The sequence below is a fragment of the Oncorhynchus tshawytscha genome, linkage group LG16 (assembly GCF_018296145.1).
Source record: "Oncorhynchus tshawytscha isolate Ot180627B linkage group LG16, Otsh_v2.0, whole genome shotgun sequence".
In the NCBI taxonomy this organism is placed as follows: domain Eukaryota; kingdom Metazoa; phylum Chordata; class Actinopteri; order Salmoniformes; family Salmonidae; genus Oncorhynchus; species Oncorhynchus tshawytscha.
In genome coordinates, this window is record NC_056444.1 from 5,952,445 (window position 1) to 5,969,944 (window position 17,500).

The 17,500-nt window shown below is 48.6% G+C and overlaps 1 protein-coding gene across 1 annotated transcript in view; it reads left to right on the forward strand.

The window, feature by feature from the left end:
• LOC112239876 (nuclear receptor coactivator 2-like) overlaps window positions 1-17,500 on the forward strand; it is a 231,202-nt gene that overhangs the window by 138,540 nt on the left and 75,162 nt on the right. Inside the window, 6 exon segments of the mRNA XM_042298708.1 lie at window positions 1,173-1,235; window positions 1,238-1,273; window positions 5,699-5,839; window positions 7,213-7,360; window positions 15,478-16,760; window positions 16,763-17,133. Coding sequence (XP_042154642.1) covers window positions 1,173-1,235; window positions 1,238-1,273; window positions 5,699-5,839; window positions 7,213-7,360; window positions 15,478-16,760; window positions 16,763-17,133 — 2,042 coding nt within the window.

The following is a 17,500-nucleotide window of genomic DNA, read 5'->3' on the forward strand; positions in this document are numbered from 1 at the left end:
AGGTGACTGGAGGAGTAGGAGGGGGACAGGAAGGTGACTGGGGGACAGGAAGATGACTGGGAGAGTAGGAGGGGGACAGGATGGTGACTGGGGGAGTAGGAGGGGGACAGGAAGGTGACTGGAGGAGTAGGAGGGGGACAGGAAGGTGACTGGGGGAGTAGGAGGGGGACAGGAAGGTGACTGGGGGAGGAGGTGGGACAGGAAGGTGACTGGGGGACAGGAAGGTGACTGGAGGAGTAGGAGGGGGACAGGAAGGTGACTGGGGGAGTAGGAGGGGGACAGGAAGGTGACTGGGGGAGTAGGAGGGGGACTGGGGGGAGTAGGAGGGGGACAGGAAGGTGACTGGGGGAGTAGGAGGGGGACAGGAAGGTGACTGGGGAGTAGGAGGGGACAGGAAGGTGACTGGGGGAGTAGGAGGGGGACAGGAAGGTGACTGGGGGAGTAGGAGGGGTGCAGGAAGGTGACTGGGAGAGGAGGGGGACTGGGGGAGGAGGAGGGGGCAGGAAGGTGACTGGGGGAGGAGGAGGGGGACAGGAAGGTGACTGGGGGAGTAGGAGGGGGCAGGAAGGTGACTGGGGGAGTAGGAGGGGGATAGGAAGGTGACTGGGATAGTAGGAGGGGGCAGGAAGGTGACTGGGGAGTAGGATTGGACAGGAAGGTGACTGGGGGAGTAGGAGGGGGACAGTAAGGTGACTGTCCCCTGTTACATCCTGTTATACTGTCATCATGTCCCTTGTTACATCCTGTTAGACTGTCATCATGTCCCCTGTTACACCCTGTTATACTGTCATCATGTCCCCTGTTACATCCTGTTATACTGTCATCATGTCCCCTGTTACATCCTGTTATACTGTCATCATGTCCCCTGTTACATCCTGTTATACTGTCATCATGTCACCCTGTTCCCTCTGTAGTGAAGGAGCACAGCCCTGCGCCCCACAATCATTAATAACTACTAGATAAATAACAACACATACTGGAAATAAACCGTGTTTCAATTTCTCTCTCCCTCCTGTCTTTCTCTCTCCACCTCTCTCCCTTCTCTCCTCTCTTCCCCTCCCCCCTTTCTCTATCCCTCCCACCTCTCTCTCCCTCTTTCTCCCTCTCCCTCCCTCCCCTCTCTCTCTTGCTCCCTCCCACCTCTCTCTCTCTCCCTCTCCCTCTCCTTCTAGACTTCCAGTCATGTCTGATTTGTGTGGCTCGCAGGATGCCCATGAAGGCGGGGCCAATTCTTCCGCGCACGAGAGCTTCACCACCCGCCAGGACCTGCAAGGTAACCAATCACAGCACTGAAATCCTACCACCTGACCTGGCATAAACAATCACACGGCGAGGATCATACCACCAGGCTGCCAATAACCAATCACACGGCCTGAATAATGACCAATGCTGTCCACCAGACGGATCTTAAAACCTGTTGATCCTACCCCCTACTTTTTCGAACATTCTGTTAAAAATCGCGCAACATTTCGGCGTCCTGCTACTCATGCCAGGAATATAGTATATGCATATGATTAGTATGTGTGGATAGAAAACACTCTCACGTTTCTAAAACTGGTTAAATCACCGCTGTGACTATAACAGAGCGTCTGTTTCATCGAAAAGCGCAAGAAAAACTGATCACTGAAAACTGAAAAAAATATCCATGCGCCACTTGCATGTATTGTTCAAGGGGCACGAAATTAAATGGGGCGGAGATTGCAAGTCCTACAGCTTCCACACGATGTCACCACTCTTGTCAATTGCCTGGGAGTTGTTCCTTGGGCAAACGAGTTAGAGAGACCACTTTCCATCCGGTCTCCGACAGGACGTTATGGAAGTGAGTTTTCGGAAGATGATTTGAAAGAGTGGAGCTATTGAATACACATCGCCTCGTGATCAATTTGATAGATTATTAACGTTTACTAATACCTAAAGTTGGATTACAAAAGTATTTCGAAGTGTTTTGTATTTCGAAGTGTTTATCGTCGACTTTTTTAATTTTAAAAAATGACGTAGCGCTTCGAAACGGTGTTTTTTTCTGAATCACACAGTTTCCATAGATGGATATTTTGGGTATATATGGACCGATTTAATCGAAAAAAAGACCCAATAGTGATGTTTATGGGACATATAGGAGTGCCAACAAAGAAGCTCGTCAAAGGTAATGAAAGTTTTATATTTTATTTCTGCTATTTGTGTAGCGCCGGCTACGCTAATTCTTTTGTTTACGTCGCCTTCAGGTATTTCGGGGTGTTGCATGCTATCAGATAATAGCTTCTCATGCTTCTCATGCTTTCGCCAAAAAGCATTTTAATAATCTGACTTGTTGGCTAGATTCACAACGAGTGTAGCTTTAATTCAATGCCCTGCATGTGTGTTTTGATGAACGTTTGAGTTTTAACGAGTGCTATTAGCATTTGGCGTAGCGCATTTGCATTTCCAGACGCATAAATGGGACGTCTGCGTCCCAGGTAGAGGCAAGAGGTTTTAACCAATCGGAAAACAATCTATAAATGACCAGCAATATCCTAACCAATCACACAGCCAGACTGGTACGACCAGACAGATTATAACCAATTACACAGCCAGACTGGTACGACCAGACAGATTATAACCAATCACACAGCCAGACTGGTACGACCAGACAGATTATAACCAATTACATTAGTCTTTAAATGAGGTTTCCAGTGACAAAGGAACTTTTCTCAAGGTGTCACTGTGAAGAGAGATGGTAGAGAGAGAGAGTGGTCTGAGTGCCAGCCCGAAGCCTGGTCAATACCCAACCCGTGACCCTGATGTACTGCTGTCCCAAAGCCTGGTCAATACCCAACCCGTGACCCTGGTGTACTGCTGGCCCAAAGCCTGGTCAATACCCAACCCGTGACCCTGGTGTACTGCTGTCCCAAAGCCTGGTCAATACTCAACCATTGACCCGGTTGTAGTGCTGGCCCAAAGCCTGGTCAATACCCAACCTGGTGTACTGCTGGCCCAAAGCCTGGTCAATACTCAACCTGGTGTACTGCTGGCCCAAAGCCTGGTCAATACTCAACCTGGTGTACTGCTGGCCCAAAGCCTGGTCAATACCCAACCCGTGACCCGGGTTTACTGCTGGCCCAAAGCCTGGTCAATACCCAACCCGTGACCGGGTGTACTACTGGCCCAAAGCCTGGTCAATACCCAACCCGTGACCCTGGTGTACTGCTGTCCCAAAGCCTGGTCAATACCCAACCCGTGACCCTGGTGTAATGCTGGCCCAAAGCCTGGTCAATACCCAACCCGTGACCCTGGTGTACTGCTGTCCCAAAGCCTGGTCAATACCCAACCCGTGACCCTGGTGTACTGCTGTTCTGGCACTGTACCTGCGTCTTTAGTCTGTCACTCACCCTGCAGTCTACCTGCAGTCTACCTGCAGTCTACCTGCAGTCTACCTGACCGCTTTGTTTCAGCCTCCATGTACACTGGACAGAGAGTATCAAATCAAATCAAATGTATTTATAAAGCCCTTCGTACATCAGCTGATATCTCAAAGTGCTGTACAGAAACCCAGCTTAAAACCCCAAACAGCAAGCAATGCAGGTGTAGAAGCACAGTGGCTAGGAAAAACTCCCTAGAAAGGCCAAAACCTAGGAAGAAACCTAGTGAGGAACCAGGCTATGAGGGGTGGCCAGTCCTCTTCTGGCTGTGCCGGGTGGAGATTAGAAACCTAGAGAGGAACCAGGCTATGTGGGGTGGCCAGTCCTCTTCTGGCTGTGCCGGGTAGAGAGGAACCAGGCTATGTGGGGTGGCCAGTCCTCTTCTGGCTGTGCCGGGTGGAGATTATAAACCAAGAGAGGAACCAGGCTATGAGGGGTGGCCAGTCCTCTTCTGGCTGTGCCGGGTGGAGATTAGAAACCTAGAGAGGAACCAGGCTATGTGGGGTGGCCAGTCCTCTTCTGGCTGTGCCGGGTAGAGAGGAACCAGGCTATGTGGGGTGGCCAGTCCTCTTCTGGCTGTGCCGGGTGGAGATTATAAACCTAGAGAGGAACCAGGCTATGAGGGGTGGCCAGTCCTCTTCTGGCTGTGCCGGGTGGAGATTAGAAACCTAGAGAGGAACCAGGCTATGTGGGGTGGCCAGTCCTCTTCTGGCTGTGCCGGGTAGAGAGGAACCAGGCTATGTGGGGTGGCCAGTCCTCTTCTGGCTGTGCCGGGTGGAGATTATAAACCTAGAGAGGAACCAGGCTATGAGGGGTGGCCAGTCCTCTTCTGGCTGTGCCGGGTGGAGAAATTAGAAACCTAGAGAGGAACCAGGCTATGTGGGGTGGCCAGTCCTCTTCTGGCTGTACCGGGTAAAGAGGAACCAGGCTATGTGGGGTGGCCAGTCCTCTTCTGGCTGTGCCGGGTGGAGATTATAAACCTAGAGAGGAACCAGGCTATGAGGGGTGGCCAGTCCTCTTCTGGCTGTGCCGGGTGGAGATTAGAAACCTAGAGAGGAACCAGGCTATGTGGGGTGGCCAGTCCTCTTCTGGCTGTGCCGGGTAGAGAGGAACCAGGCTATGTGGGGTGGCCAGTCCTCTTCTGGCTGTGCCGGGTGGAGATTATAAACCTAGAGAGGAACCAGGCTATGAGGGGTGGCCAGTCCTCTTCTGGCTGTGCCGGGTGGAGATTAGAAACCTAGAGAGGAACCAGGCTATGTGGGGTGGCCAGTCCTCTTCTGGCTGTGCCGGGTGGAGATTATAAACCTAGAGAGGAACCAGGCTATGTGGGGTGGCCAGTCCCCTTCTGGCTGTGCCGGGTGGAGATTATAAACCTAGAGAGGAACCAGGCTATGTGGGGTGGCCAGTCCTCTTCTGGCTGTGCCGGGTGGAGATTATAAACCGAGAGGAACCAGGCTATGTGGGGTGGCCAGTCCTCTTCTGGCTGTGCCGGGTGGAGATTATAAACCTAGAGAGGAACCAGGCTATGAGGGGTGGCCAGTCCTCTTCTGGCTGTGCCGGGTGGAGATTATAAACCTAGAGAGGAACCAGGCTATGTGGGGTGGCCAGTCCTCTTCTGGCTGTGCTGGGTAGAGAGGAACCAGGCTATGAGGGGTGGCCAGTCCTCTTCTGGCTGTGCCGGGTGGAGAGGAACCAGGCTATGAGGGGTGGCCAGTAGAGGAACCAGGCTATGAGGGGTGGCCAGTCCTCTTCTGGCTGTGCCGGGTAGAGAGGAACCAGGCTATGTGGGGTGGCCAGTAGAGGAACCAGGCTATGAGGGGTGGCCAGTAGAGGAACCAGGCTATGAGGGGTGGCCAGTAGAGGAACCAGGCTATGAGGGTGGCCAGTAGAGGAACCAGGCTATGAGGGGTGGCCAGTAGAGGAATCAGGCTATGAGGGGTGGCCAGTAGAGGAACCAGGCTATGAGGGGTGGCCAGTAGAGGAACCAGGCTATGAGGGGTGGCCAGTAGAGGAATCAGGCTATGAGGGGTGGCCAGTAGAGGAACCAGGCTATGAGGGGTGGCCAGTAGAGGAATCAGGCTATGAGGGGTGGCCAGTATAGGAACCAGGCTATGAGGGGTGGCCAGTAGAGGAACCAGGCTATGAGGGGTGGCCAGTAGAGGAATCAGGCTATGAGGGGTGGCCAGTAGAGGAACCAGGCTATGAGGGGTGGCCAGTAGAGGAACCAGTGGAGGAATCATGCGTGTGAGCATTTGTGATCAGTAGCCTGACTCTCTCTCTCTCTATCTCCGCTGTGTCCCTAGGTAAGATCACGTCACTAGACACCAGTCTTCTGAGAGCCTCTATGAAGCCTGGCTGGGAAGACCTGGTGAGGACAAGTATCCAGAGGTTTCACCTACAGAACGACGGAGAGATGTCCTTCGCCAAGAGACACCAACAAGAGGGTGAGACTACCAGACGAGGTCTATATCATCTTAGACTACCTGACGAGGCCTATATCGTCTTAGACTACCAGACGAGGCCTATATCATCTTAGACTACCAGACGAGGCCTATATCATCTTAGTCTACCTGACGAGGCCTATATCATCTTAGACTACCAGAAGAAGCCTATATCATCTTAGACTACCAGACGAGGCCTATATCATCTTAGACTACCAGACGAGGCCTATATCACCTTAGACTACCTGACGAGGCCTATATCATCTTAGACTACCTGACGAGGCCTATATCATCTTAGACTACAAGACGAGGCCTATATCATCTTAGACTACCAGACGAGGCCTATATCATCTTAGACTACCAGACGAGGCCTATATCATCTTAGACTACCAGAAGAAGCCTATATCATCTTAGACTACAAGACGAGGCCTATATCATCTTAGACTACCAGACGAGGCCTATCTCATCTTAGACTACCAGACGAGGCCTATTTCATCTTAGACTACCAGAAGAAGCCTATATCATCTTAGACTACCTGACGAGGCCAATATCGTCTTAGACTACCAGATGAGGCCTATATCATCTTAGACTACCTAACGAGGCCAATATCATCTTAGACTACCAGACGAGGCCTATATCGTCTTTGACTACCTGACGAGGCCTATATCATCTTAGACTACCTGACGAGGCCTATATCATCTTAGACTACAAGACGAGGCCTGTATCATCTTAGACTATAAGACAAGGCTTATATCATCTTAGACTACCAGACGAGGCCTGTATCACTCGAGGCCTATATCATCTTAGACTACAAGACGAGGCCTATATCATCTTAGACTACAAGACGAGGCCTATATCATCTTAGACTACCTGACGAGGCCTATATCATCTTAGACTACAAGACGAGGCCTATATCATCTTAGACTACCTGACGAGGCCTATATCATCTTAGACTACAAGACGAGGCCTATATCATCTTAGACTACCAGACGAGGCCTATATCATCTTAGACTACCTGAGGAGGCCTGTATATCATCTTAGACTACAAGACGAGGCTTGTATCGTCTTAGACTACCAGACGAGGCCTGTATCATCTTAGACTACCAGACGAAGCCTGTATCATCTTAGACTACCAGACGAGGCCTATATCATCTTAGACTACCTGAGGAGGCCTATATCATCTTAGACAATCACAACACATCATTTTAGTCCTTGAATACAAAGCTCCGTCCATGAATTTGAGTGGTTACATTTCTCCAGCATCGTCACTCAGCTGTTAACCAAAACATGTGATGGGGTGACTGCTTTGTTGTCGTTTGAATCCCAGATTTCCTTTTTAACACAGTAGGTCCTTCCCCGTGTGTGTCTCTTTCCAGTGTTGCATCACGGCCAGGCATTCAGCCCCATCTACAGGTTCTCTCTGTCAGACGGGACCATCGTGTCGGCTCACACCAAGAGCAAGCTGGTCCGCTCCCCTGCCACCAACGAACCTCAGCTCTACATGTCTCTACACCTGCTACAGAGGTACGTTCCCTGACCCCTGACCCCTAACCCCAGCTCTACATGTCTCTACACCTGCTACAGAGGTACGTTCCCTGACCCCTGACCCCTAACCCCAGCTCTACATGTCTCTACACCAGCTACAGAGGTACGAACCCTGACCCTTGACCCCTAACCCAGAGCGTGGTTTACACGAGGGTTTCGGGGTGTAACTAGTGGTTTACATTGGGGTTTCAGGGTGTAACTAGAGTGGTTTACATTGGGGTTTCAGGGTGTAACTAGAGTGGTTTACATTGGGGTTTCAGGGTGTAACTAGAGTGGTTTACATTGGGGTTTCAGGGTGTAACTAGTGGTTTACATTGGGGTTTCAGGGTGTAACTAGAGTGGTTTACATTGGGGTTTCAGGGTGTAACTAGAGTGGTTTACATTAGGGTTTAAGGGTGTAACTAGAGTGGTTTACATTGGGGTTTCAGGGTGTAACTAGAGTGGTTTACATTGGGGTTTCAGGGTGTAATTGGGGGTTTCAGGGTGTAACTAGAGTGGTTTACATTGGGGTTTCAGGGTGTAACTAGAGTGGTTTACATTGGGGTTTCAGGGTGTAACTAGAGTGGTTTACATTGGGGTTTCAGGGGGTGGTTTATTGGGGTTTCAGGGTGAGTGGTTTACATTGGGGTTTCAGGGTGTAACTAGAGTGGTTTACATTGGGGTTTCAGGGTGTAACTAGAGTGGTTTACATTAGGGTTTCAGGGTGTAACTAGAGTGGTTTACATTGGGGTTTCAGGGTGTAACTAGAGTGGTTTACATTAGGGTTTCAGGGTGTAACTAGAGTGGTTTACATTGGGGTTTCAGGGTGTAACTAGAGTGGTTTACATTGGGGTTTCAGGGTGTAACTAGAGTGGTTTACATTGGTTTTTAACATTGGGGTTTCAGGGTGTAACTAGAGTGGTTTACATTAGGGTTTCAGGGTGTAACTAGAGTGGTTTACATTAGGGTTTCAGGGTGTAACTAGAGTGGTTTACATTGGGGTTTCAGGGTGTAACTAGAGTGGTTTACATTGGGGTTTCAGGGTGTAACTGTGGTTTACATTAGGGTTTCAGGGTGTAACTAGTGGTTTACATTGAGGGTTTCATTGGGGGGTGTAACTAGAGTGGTTTACATTGGGGTTTCAGGGTGTAACTAGAGTGGTTTACATTAGGGTTTCAGGGTGTAACTAGTGGTTTACATTAGGGTTTCAGGGTGTAACTAGAGTGGTTTACATTAGGGTTTCAGGGTGTAACTAGAGTGGTTTACATTGGGGTTTCAGGGTGTAACTAGAGTGGTTTACATTGGGGTTTCAGGGTGTAACTAGAGTGGTTTACATTAGGGTTTCAGGGTGTAACTAGAGTGGTTTACATTAGTGGTTTACATTAGGGTTTCAGGGTGTAACTAGAGTGGTTTACATTAGGGTTTCAGGGGGTGTAACTAGAGTGGTTTACATTAGGGTTTCAGGGTGTAACTAGAGTGGTTTACATTAGGGTTTCAGGGTGTAACTAGAGTGGTTTACATTAGGGTTTCAGGGTGTAACTAGAGTGGTTTACATTAGGGTTTCAGGGTGTAACTAGAGTGGTTTACATTAGGGTTTCAGGGTGTAACTAGAGTGGTTTACATTAGGGTTTCAGGGGTGTAACTAGTGGTTTACATTAGGGTTTCAGGGGTGTAACTAGAGTGGTTTACATTAGGGTTTCAGGGTGTAACTAGAGTGGTTTACATTGGGGTTTCAGGGTGTAACTAGAGTGGTTTACATTAGGGTTTCAGGGTGTAACTAGTGGTTTACATTAGGGTTTCAGGGTGTAACTAGAGTGGTTTACATTAGGGTTTCAGGGTGTAACTAGAGTGGTTTACATTAGGGTTTCAGGGTGTAACTAGTGGTTTACATTAGGGTTTCAGGGTGTAACTAGAGTGGTTTACATTAGGGTTTCAGGGTGTAACTAGAGTGGTTTACATTAGGGTTTCAGGGTGTAACTAGTGGTTTACATTAGGGTTTCAGGGTGTAACTAGAGTGGTTTACATTAGGGTTTCAGGGTGTAACTAGAGTGGTTTACATTAGGGTTTCAGGGTGTAACTAGAGTGGTTTACATTAGGGTTTCAGGGTGTAACTAGAGTGGTTTACATTAGGGTTTCAGGGGGTGGTTTAATTAGGGTTTCAGGGTGAGTGGTTTACATTAGGGTTTCAGGGTGTAACTAGAGTGGTTTACATTAGGGTTTCAGGGTGTAACTAGAGTGGTTTACATTAGGGTTTCAGGGTGTAACTAGAGTGGTTTACATTAGGGTTTCAGGGTGTAACTAGAGTGGTTTACATTAGGGTTTCAGGGTGTAACTAGAGTGGTTTACATTGGGGTTTCAGGGTGTAACTAGAGTGGTTTACATAGGGTTTCAGGGGGTTTCAGGGTGTAACTAGAGTGGTTTACATTAGGGTTTCAGGGTGTAACTAGAGTGGTTTACATTAGGGTTTCAGGGGTGTAACTGGTTTACATTGGTTTTTAACAGTGGTTTACATTAGGGTTTCAGGGTGTAACTAGAGTGGTTTACATTAGGGTTTCAGGGTGTAACTAGAGTGGTTTACATTAGGGTTTCAGGGTGTAACTAGAGTGGTTTACATTAGGGTTTCAGGGTGTAACTAGTGGTTTACATTAGGGTTTCAGGGTGTAACTAGAGTGGTTTACATTAGGGTTTCAGGGTGTAACTAGAGTGGTTTACATTGGTTTCAGGGTGTAACTAGTGGTTTACATTAGGTTTCAGGGTGTAACTAGAGTGGTTTACATTAGGGTTTCAGGGTGTAACTAGAGTGGTTTACATTAGGGTTTCAGGGTGTAACTAGTGGTTTACATTAGGGTTTCAGGGTGTAACTAGAGTGGTTTACATTAGGGTTTCAGGGTGTAACTAGAGTGGTTTACATTAGGGTTTCAGGGTGTAACTAGAGTGGTTTACATTAGGGTTTCAGGGTGTAACTAGAGTGGTTTACATTAGGGTTTCAGGGTGTAACTAGAGTGGTTTACATTAGGGTTTCAGGGTGTAACTAGAGTGGTTTACATTGGGGTTTCAGGGTGTAACTAGAGTGGTTTACATTAGGGTTTCAGGGTGTAACTAGAGTGGTTTACATTAGGGTTTCAGGGTGTAACTAGAGTGGTTTACATTAGGGTTTCAGGGTGTAACTAGAGTGGTTTACATTAGGGTTTCAGGGTGTAACTAGAGTGGTTTACATTGGGGTTTCGGGGGTGTAACTAGAGTGGTTTACATTCGTGTTTCAGGGGTGTAACTAGAGTGGTTTACATTAGGGTTTCAGGGTGTAACTAGAGTGGTTTACATTGGGGTTTCAGGGTGTAACTAGAGTGGTTTACATTCGTGTTTCAGGGGTGTAACTAGAGTGGTTTACATTATGGTTTCAGGGTGTAACTAGAGTGGTTTACATTGGGGTTTCAGGGTGTAACTAGTGGTTTACATTAGGGTTTCAGGGTGTAACTAGAGTGGTTTACATTATGGTTTCAGGGTGTAACTAGAGTGGTTTACATTCGTGTTTCAGGGTGTAACTAGAGTGGTTTACATTAACTAGTGGTTTCAGGGTGTAACTAGAGTGGTTTACATTAGGGTTTCAGGGTGTAACTAGTGGTTTACATTAGGGTTTCAGGGTGTAACTAGTGGTTTACATTAGGGTTTCAGGGTGTAACTAGTGGTTTACATTAGGGTTTCAGGGTGTAACTAGAGTGGTTTACATTAGGGTTTCAGGGTGTAACTAGAGTGGTTTACATTAGGGTTTCAGGGTGTGAGTGGTTTACATTGGGGTTTCAGGGTGTAACTAGAGTGGTTTACATTAGTGGTTTCAGGGTGTAACTAGTGGTTTACATTAGGGTTTCAGGGTGTAACTAGAGTGGTTTACATTCGTGTTTCAGGGGTGTAACTAGAGTGGTTTACATTAGGGTTTCAGGGTGTAACTAGAGTGGTTTACATTGGGGTTTCAGGGTGTAACTAGAGTGGTTTACATTCGTGTTTCAGGGGTGTAACTAGAGTGGTTTACATTATGGTTTCAGGGTGTAACTAGAGTGGTTTACATTGGGGTTTCAGGGGTGTAACTAGAGTGGTTTACATTAGGGTTTCAGGGTGTAACTAGTGGTTTACATTCGTGTTTCAGGGGTGTAACTAGAGTGGTTTACATTGGGGTTTCAGGGTGTAACTAGAGTGGTTTACATTAGGGTTTCAGGGTGTAACTAGAGTGGTTTACATTAGGGTTTCAGGGTGTAACTAGAGTGGTTTACATTAGGGTTTCAGGGTGTAACTAGAGTGGTTTACATTAGGGTTTCAGGGGTGTAACTAGAGTGGTTTACATTAGGGTTTCAGGGTGTAACTAGAGTGGTTTACATTAGGGTTTCAGGGTGTAACTAGAGTTGGTTTACATTGGGGTTTCAGGGTGTGTAACTAGAGTGGTTTACATTCGTGTTTCAGGGTGTAACTAGAGTGGTTTACATTAGGGTTTCAGGGTGTAACTAGAGTGGTTTACATTGGGGTTTCAGGGTGTAACTAGAGTGGTTTACATTCGTGGTTTCAGGGGTGTAACTAGAGTGGTTTACATTGGGGTTTCAGGGTTTCAGGGTGTAACTAGAGTGGTTTACATTGGGGTTTCAGGGGTGTAACTAGAGTGGTTTACATTAGGGTTTCAGGGTGTAACTAGTGGTTTACATTCGTGTTTCAGGGGTGTAACTAGAGTGGTTTACATTGGGGTTTCAGGGTGTAACTAGAGTGGTTTACATTAGGGTTTCAGGGTGTAACTAGTGGTTTACATTAGGGTTTCAGGGTGTAACTAGAGTGGTTTACATTATGGTTTCAGGGTGTAACTAGAGTGGTTTACATTCGTGTTTCAGGGGTGTAACTAGAGTGGTTTACATTAGGGTTTCAGGGTGTAACTAGTGGTTTACATTAGGGTTTCAGGGTGTAACTAGAGTGGTTTACATTCGTGTTTCAGGGGTGTAACTAGAGTGGTTTACATTAGGGTTTCAGGGTGTAACTAGAGTGGTTTACATTGGGGTTTCAGGGTGTAACTAGAGTGGTTTACATTCGTGTTTCAGGGGTGTAACTAGAGTGGTTTACATTATGGTTTCAGGGTGTAACTAGAGTGGTTTACATTAGGGTTTCAGGGTGTAACTAGTGGTTTACTAGTGGTTTACATTCGTGTTTCAGGGGTGTAACTAGAGTGGTTTACATTGGGGTTTCAGGGTGTAACTAGAGTGGTTTACATTAGGGTTTCAGGGTGTAACTAGTGGTTTACATTAGGGTTTCAGGGTGTAACTAGAGTGGTTTACATTAGGGTTTCAGGGTGTAACTAGAGTGGTTTACATTGGGGTTTCAGGGTGTAACTAGAGTGGTTTACATTCGTGTTTCAGGGGTGTAACTAGAGTGGTTTACATTATGGTTTCAGGGTGTAACTAGAGTGGTTTACATTGGGGTTTCAGGGGTGTAACTAGAGTGGTTTACATTAGGGTTTCAGGGTGTAACTAGTGGTTTACATTCGTGTTTCAGGGGTGTAACTAGAGTGGTTTACATTGGGGTTTCAGGGTGTAACTAGAGTGGTTTACATTCGTGTTTCAGGGGTGTAACTAGAGTGGTTTACATTAGGGTTTCAGGGTGTAACTAGTGGTTTACATTAGGGTTTCAGGGTGTAACTAGTGGTTTACATTCGTGTTTCAGGGTGTAACTAGTGGTTTACATTAGGGTTTCAGGGTGTAACTAGAGTGGTTTACATTAGGGTTTCAGGGTGTAACTAGAGTGGTTTACATTAGGGTTTCAGGGTGTAACTAGAGTGGTTTACATTGGGGTTTCAGGGTGTAACTAGAGTGGTTTACATTAGGGTTTCAGGGTGTAACTAGAGTGGTTTACATTGGGGTTTCAGGGTGTAACTAGAGTGGTTTACATTGGGGTTTCAGGGTGTAACTAGAGTGGTTTACATTGGGGTTTCAGGGTGTAACTAGTGGTTTACATTAGGGTTTCGGGGTGTAACTAGTGGTTTACATTGGGGTTTCAGGGTGTAACTAGAGTGGTTTACATTAGGGTTTCAGGGTGTAACTAGTGGTTTACATTAGGGTTTCAGGGTGTAACTAGAGTGGTTTACATTAGGGTTTCAGGGTGTAACTAGTGGTTTACATTAGGGTTTCAGGGTGTAACTAGTGGTTTACATTAGGGTTTCAGGGTGTAACTAGAGTGGTTTACATTAGGGTTTCAGGGTGTAACTAGAGTGGTTTACATTGGGGTTTCAGGGTGTAACTAGAGTGGTTTACATTGGGGTTTCAGGGTGTAACTAGAGTGGTTTACATTGGGGTTTCAGGGTGTAACTAGTGGTTTACATTAGGGTTTCAGGGTGTAACTAGAGTGGTTTACATTGGGGTTTCAGGGTGTAACTAGAGTGGTTTACATTAGGGTTTCGGGGTGTAACTAGAGTGGTTTACATTCGTGTTTCAGGGGTGTAACTAGAGTGGTTTACATTGGGGTTTCAGGGGTGTAACTAGAGTGGTTTACATTAGGGTTTCAGGGTGTAACTAGTGGTTTACATTCGTGTTTCAGGGGTGTAACTAGAGTGGTTTACATTGGGGTTTCAGGGGTGTAACTAGAGTGGTTTACATTGGGGTTTCAGGGTGTAACTAGAGTGGTTTACATTAGGGTTTCAGGGTGTAACTAGAGTGGTTTACATTCGTGTTTCAGGGGTGTAACTAGAGTGGTTTACATTGGGGTTTCAGGGGTGTAACTAGAGTGGTTTACATTAGGGTTTCAGGGTGTAACTAGTGGTTTACATTTGTGTTTCAGGGTGTAACTAGAGTGGTTTACATTAGGGTTTCAGGGTGTAACTAGTGGTTTACATTAGGGTTTCAGGGTGTAACTAGAGTGGTTTACATTATAGTTTCAGGGTGTAACTAGAGTGGTTTACATTCGTGTTTCAGGGGTGTAACTAGAGTGGTTTACATTAGGGTTTCAGGGTGTAACTAGTGGTTTACATTAGGGTTTCAGGGTGTAACTAGAGTGGTTTACATTAGGGTTTCAGGGGTGTTTGAGTGACCTGTTCTTGCATGTTGGTGCCCTTCTCAATGGCCTCATATCCATATTCAACTTGTACTGTGGGTGAGCTGTCTGTCAGTCTGTGGGGACCTGTCTCTCAGTCTGTGGGGACCTGTCTGTCAGTCTGTAGGGACCTGTCTGTCACTCTGTGGGGACCTGTCTGTCACTCTGTGGGGACCTGTCTGTCACTCTGTGGGGACCTGTCTCTCAGTCTGTGGGGACCTGTCTGTCAGTCTGTAGGGACCTGTCTGTCACTCTGTGGGGACCTGTCTGTCACTCTGTGGGGACCTGTCTCACTCTGTGGGGGACCTGTCTGTCACTCTGTGGGGACCTGTCTGTCACTCTGTGGGGACCTGTCTTTCACTCTGTGGGGGGACCTGTCTGTCACTCTGTGGGGACCTGTCTGTCACTCTGTGGGGACCTGTCTGTCACTCTGTGGGGACCTGTCTGTCACTCTGTGGGGACCTGTCTGTCTCAAGGGGTGTGGGGGGGCATTAATTGGGGACTGAACTACACACTGAATAGAGGATGTTCCTTTGTCCCAAATGGCGACTTTGACGGGGGTGGGGGCCACATGAAAATCTGAACTCATCATGAGGGGCAGCAGTATGTTTACGTACCCACAGTCCACTGCTTTGTGCAATTAATCCGTTTGTGCAGTTACATTACTTTAAATTACTTTGTGCAGTTAAATTACTTTAAATTACTTCACTAAATGCATTGTACCATTAGTCTGGGCCGGCCCTAGACGTTTTTGGGCCCTACGTGAGATTTGGTTGGTGGGGCCCCACTGTCTCGCTTGGTGGGGCCGTAGATAACATGTTCCCCTTTTTAAAGCTCATTTCCTGCCATTCTACACAAGACCTATGCCATGTTAATTTGATATCTGAGTGAGAGTGACTAACAACATCAATGTGCCCCCCCCCTGGAGTTTAGGGCCCCTGGGCATGTGCCCTGTGTGCTCGGTCGGTATTCAGCCATGATTACTACAGGTTTAGATAGCAGGTTGACAGTTTGTGTAGGTTAGTAGTTACTGCTCTAAATATGGCTGTATCTTCCCCCATCAGGGAACAATCCAGGTCTGATCTGGGCCCGGGTCAAGACATGGGGCCCGGTGGACAGGGGCCAGGGATCAGCCCCAACCCTTCCATAACCCCTCCAACCCAGGGGACCCTCTCTGGTTTGGGCCCCCAGGGACAGGACACTACAATCAGCTCCAACAACACATTCTGTTCCCCTCCTCATGGAAGTCCAGGGTCCAGAGAACCAGGGCTCGGAGCCATGGGGCCAGGGTCCAGAGAACCAGGGCTCGGACCCATGGGGCCAGGGTCCAGAGAACCAGGGCTCGGAGCCATGGGGCCAGGGTCCAGAGAACCAGGGCTCGAACCCATGGGGCCAGGGTCGGAACACATACAGGACTACCACTACGGCTGCCCCCCCCAGCCCATGGGCCACTCCGGAGGGTTACAGGGAGGCATGAACCTCCCCATCCACCCTAACCAGCAAGGGGCTAATTGGAGGATGAGCAGCCCGTCTCGAAGCAGCCCTAGCCCAGCCGGAGGGCCCCATCTGGGGCAACAGATTTCTATGTTGTCCCCTAGGCACAGGGCGAGTCCAGGGATGGCAGGGAGCCCTCGCGTGGCCCCAAGCCTGCACTCGCCCTCCCCTGTGGGGATGTGTGGGTCTGGAACAGGGGTTGCAGTAGGAGGTAGCGGTCCTGCGGCTAACAGTCATGCTAACAGCCATGCTAACAGTCATGCTAACAGCCATGCTAACAGCCATGATAACAGCCATGCTAACATCCATGCTAACAGTCATGCTAACAGTCATGCTAACAGCCATGCTAACAGCCACAGCTACGGCAGTAGTTCTCTGTCGGCACTGCAGGCTCTGAGTGAGTGTCACGGGGTCAGACAAGGCAGTGGTGGGCACACACACCCTCACGGCGCAGGGGGCCAGCATCCTCAAACACATGCCCTGGGATCACCTGACAGGAAGACGATGGGATCGCCCGCTGGAGTGGCGTTGGGATCAGGAGTCAACCCTCACACGATGTCGAAGCTTGGCGGCGGTAAGGGAAATGGGGACTCTTTGGGCGGAGAGCAGGAACATGGTCAGGGTGGACAGTATGACCAGAGACATACGGACGGGAACGGTACCCACGGTAACCACGCTGACATCACAGAGGAGAGGGATGGTCTCGACGGTGGCCCCGACGCACAGAACCGTAGACAACGCTGTGACAACAAGGGCCACACCAAACTCCTCCAGCTTCTCACCACCAAGTCCCAACCCCTCGACACCCCTTTGTCCCCCAATGGAGGAGGGGACCCCAAGGACCCCTCGTCAGGGCTGGGGGCCCTTACGCTCCAGGGGCCCCAGGGGGCCACGCCACCTCCCTAAAAGATAAACACAAGATACTTCACAGGCTGCTCCAGAACAGCACCTCTCCTGTGGACCTGGCCAAGCTCACTGCTGAGGCCACGGGCAGGGAGCTGGGGGAGCAAGGTGGGTGTGGTAACAGACAGACGGGACACGGTACGGATGGGAACCTCACACCCAAACAGGAGCCCCTGAGTCCCAATAAGAAGGACAACGCCCTGCTGAGGTATCTGATGGACAAAGAGGAGAGTGGGATGAAGGCGAGGCAGGCGAAGACGGAGGGAGCAGGAGGGCAGGTGAAGACGGAGAAACAGGATTCAGGATACGACCGCGCTGAACAGGTGAGTGGCCGGAGGATCATGTGACTCTTTTTGTATGAAGACTTTATGCAGACACTGGTATGATGATGAATACGAGGTTTGTTGATGGTGATTGGACTGAATGATGGTTAAATAAGTAGATTGGGATCTATGGAGGAGGTGTAGGGACTACCTGTCCAATCAGAAACGCTAGTTGGTGAGAGGGTTGGTGAGAGAGAGAGAGGGAGAGGGAGAGAGAGGGTTGGTGAGAGAGAGAGAGAGGGAGAGAGAGGGTTGGTGAGAGAGAGAGAGGGAGAGAGAGGGTTGGTGAGAGAGAGAGGGAGGGTTGGTGAGAGAGAGAGAGAGAGAGAGAGAGGGTTGGTGAGAGAGAGAGAGAGAGGGAGAGGGA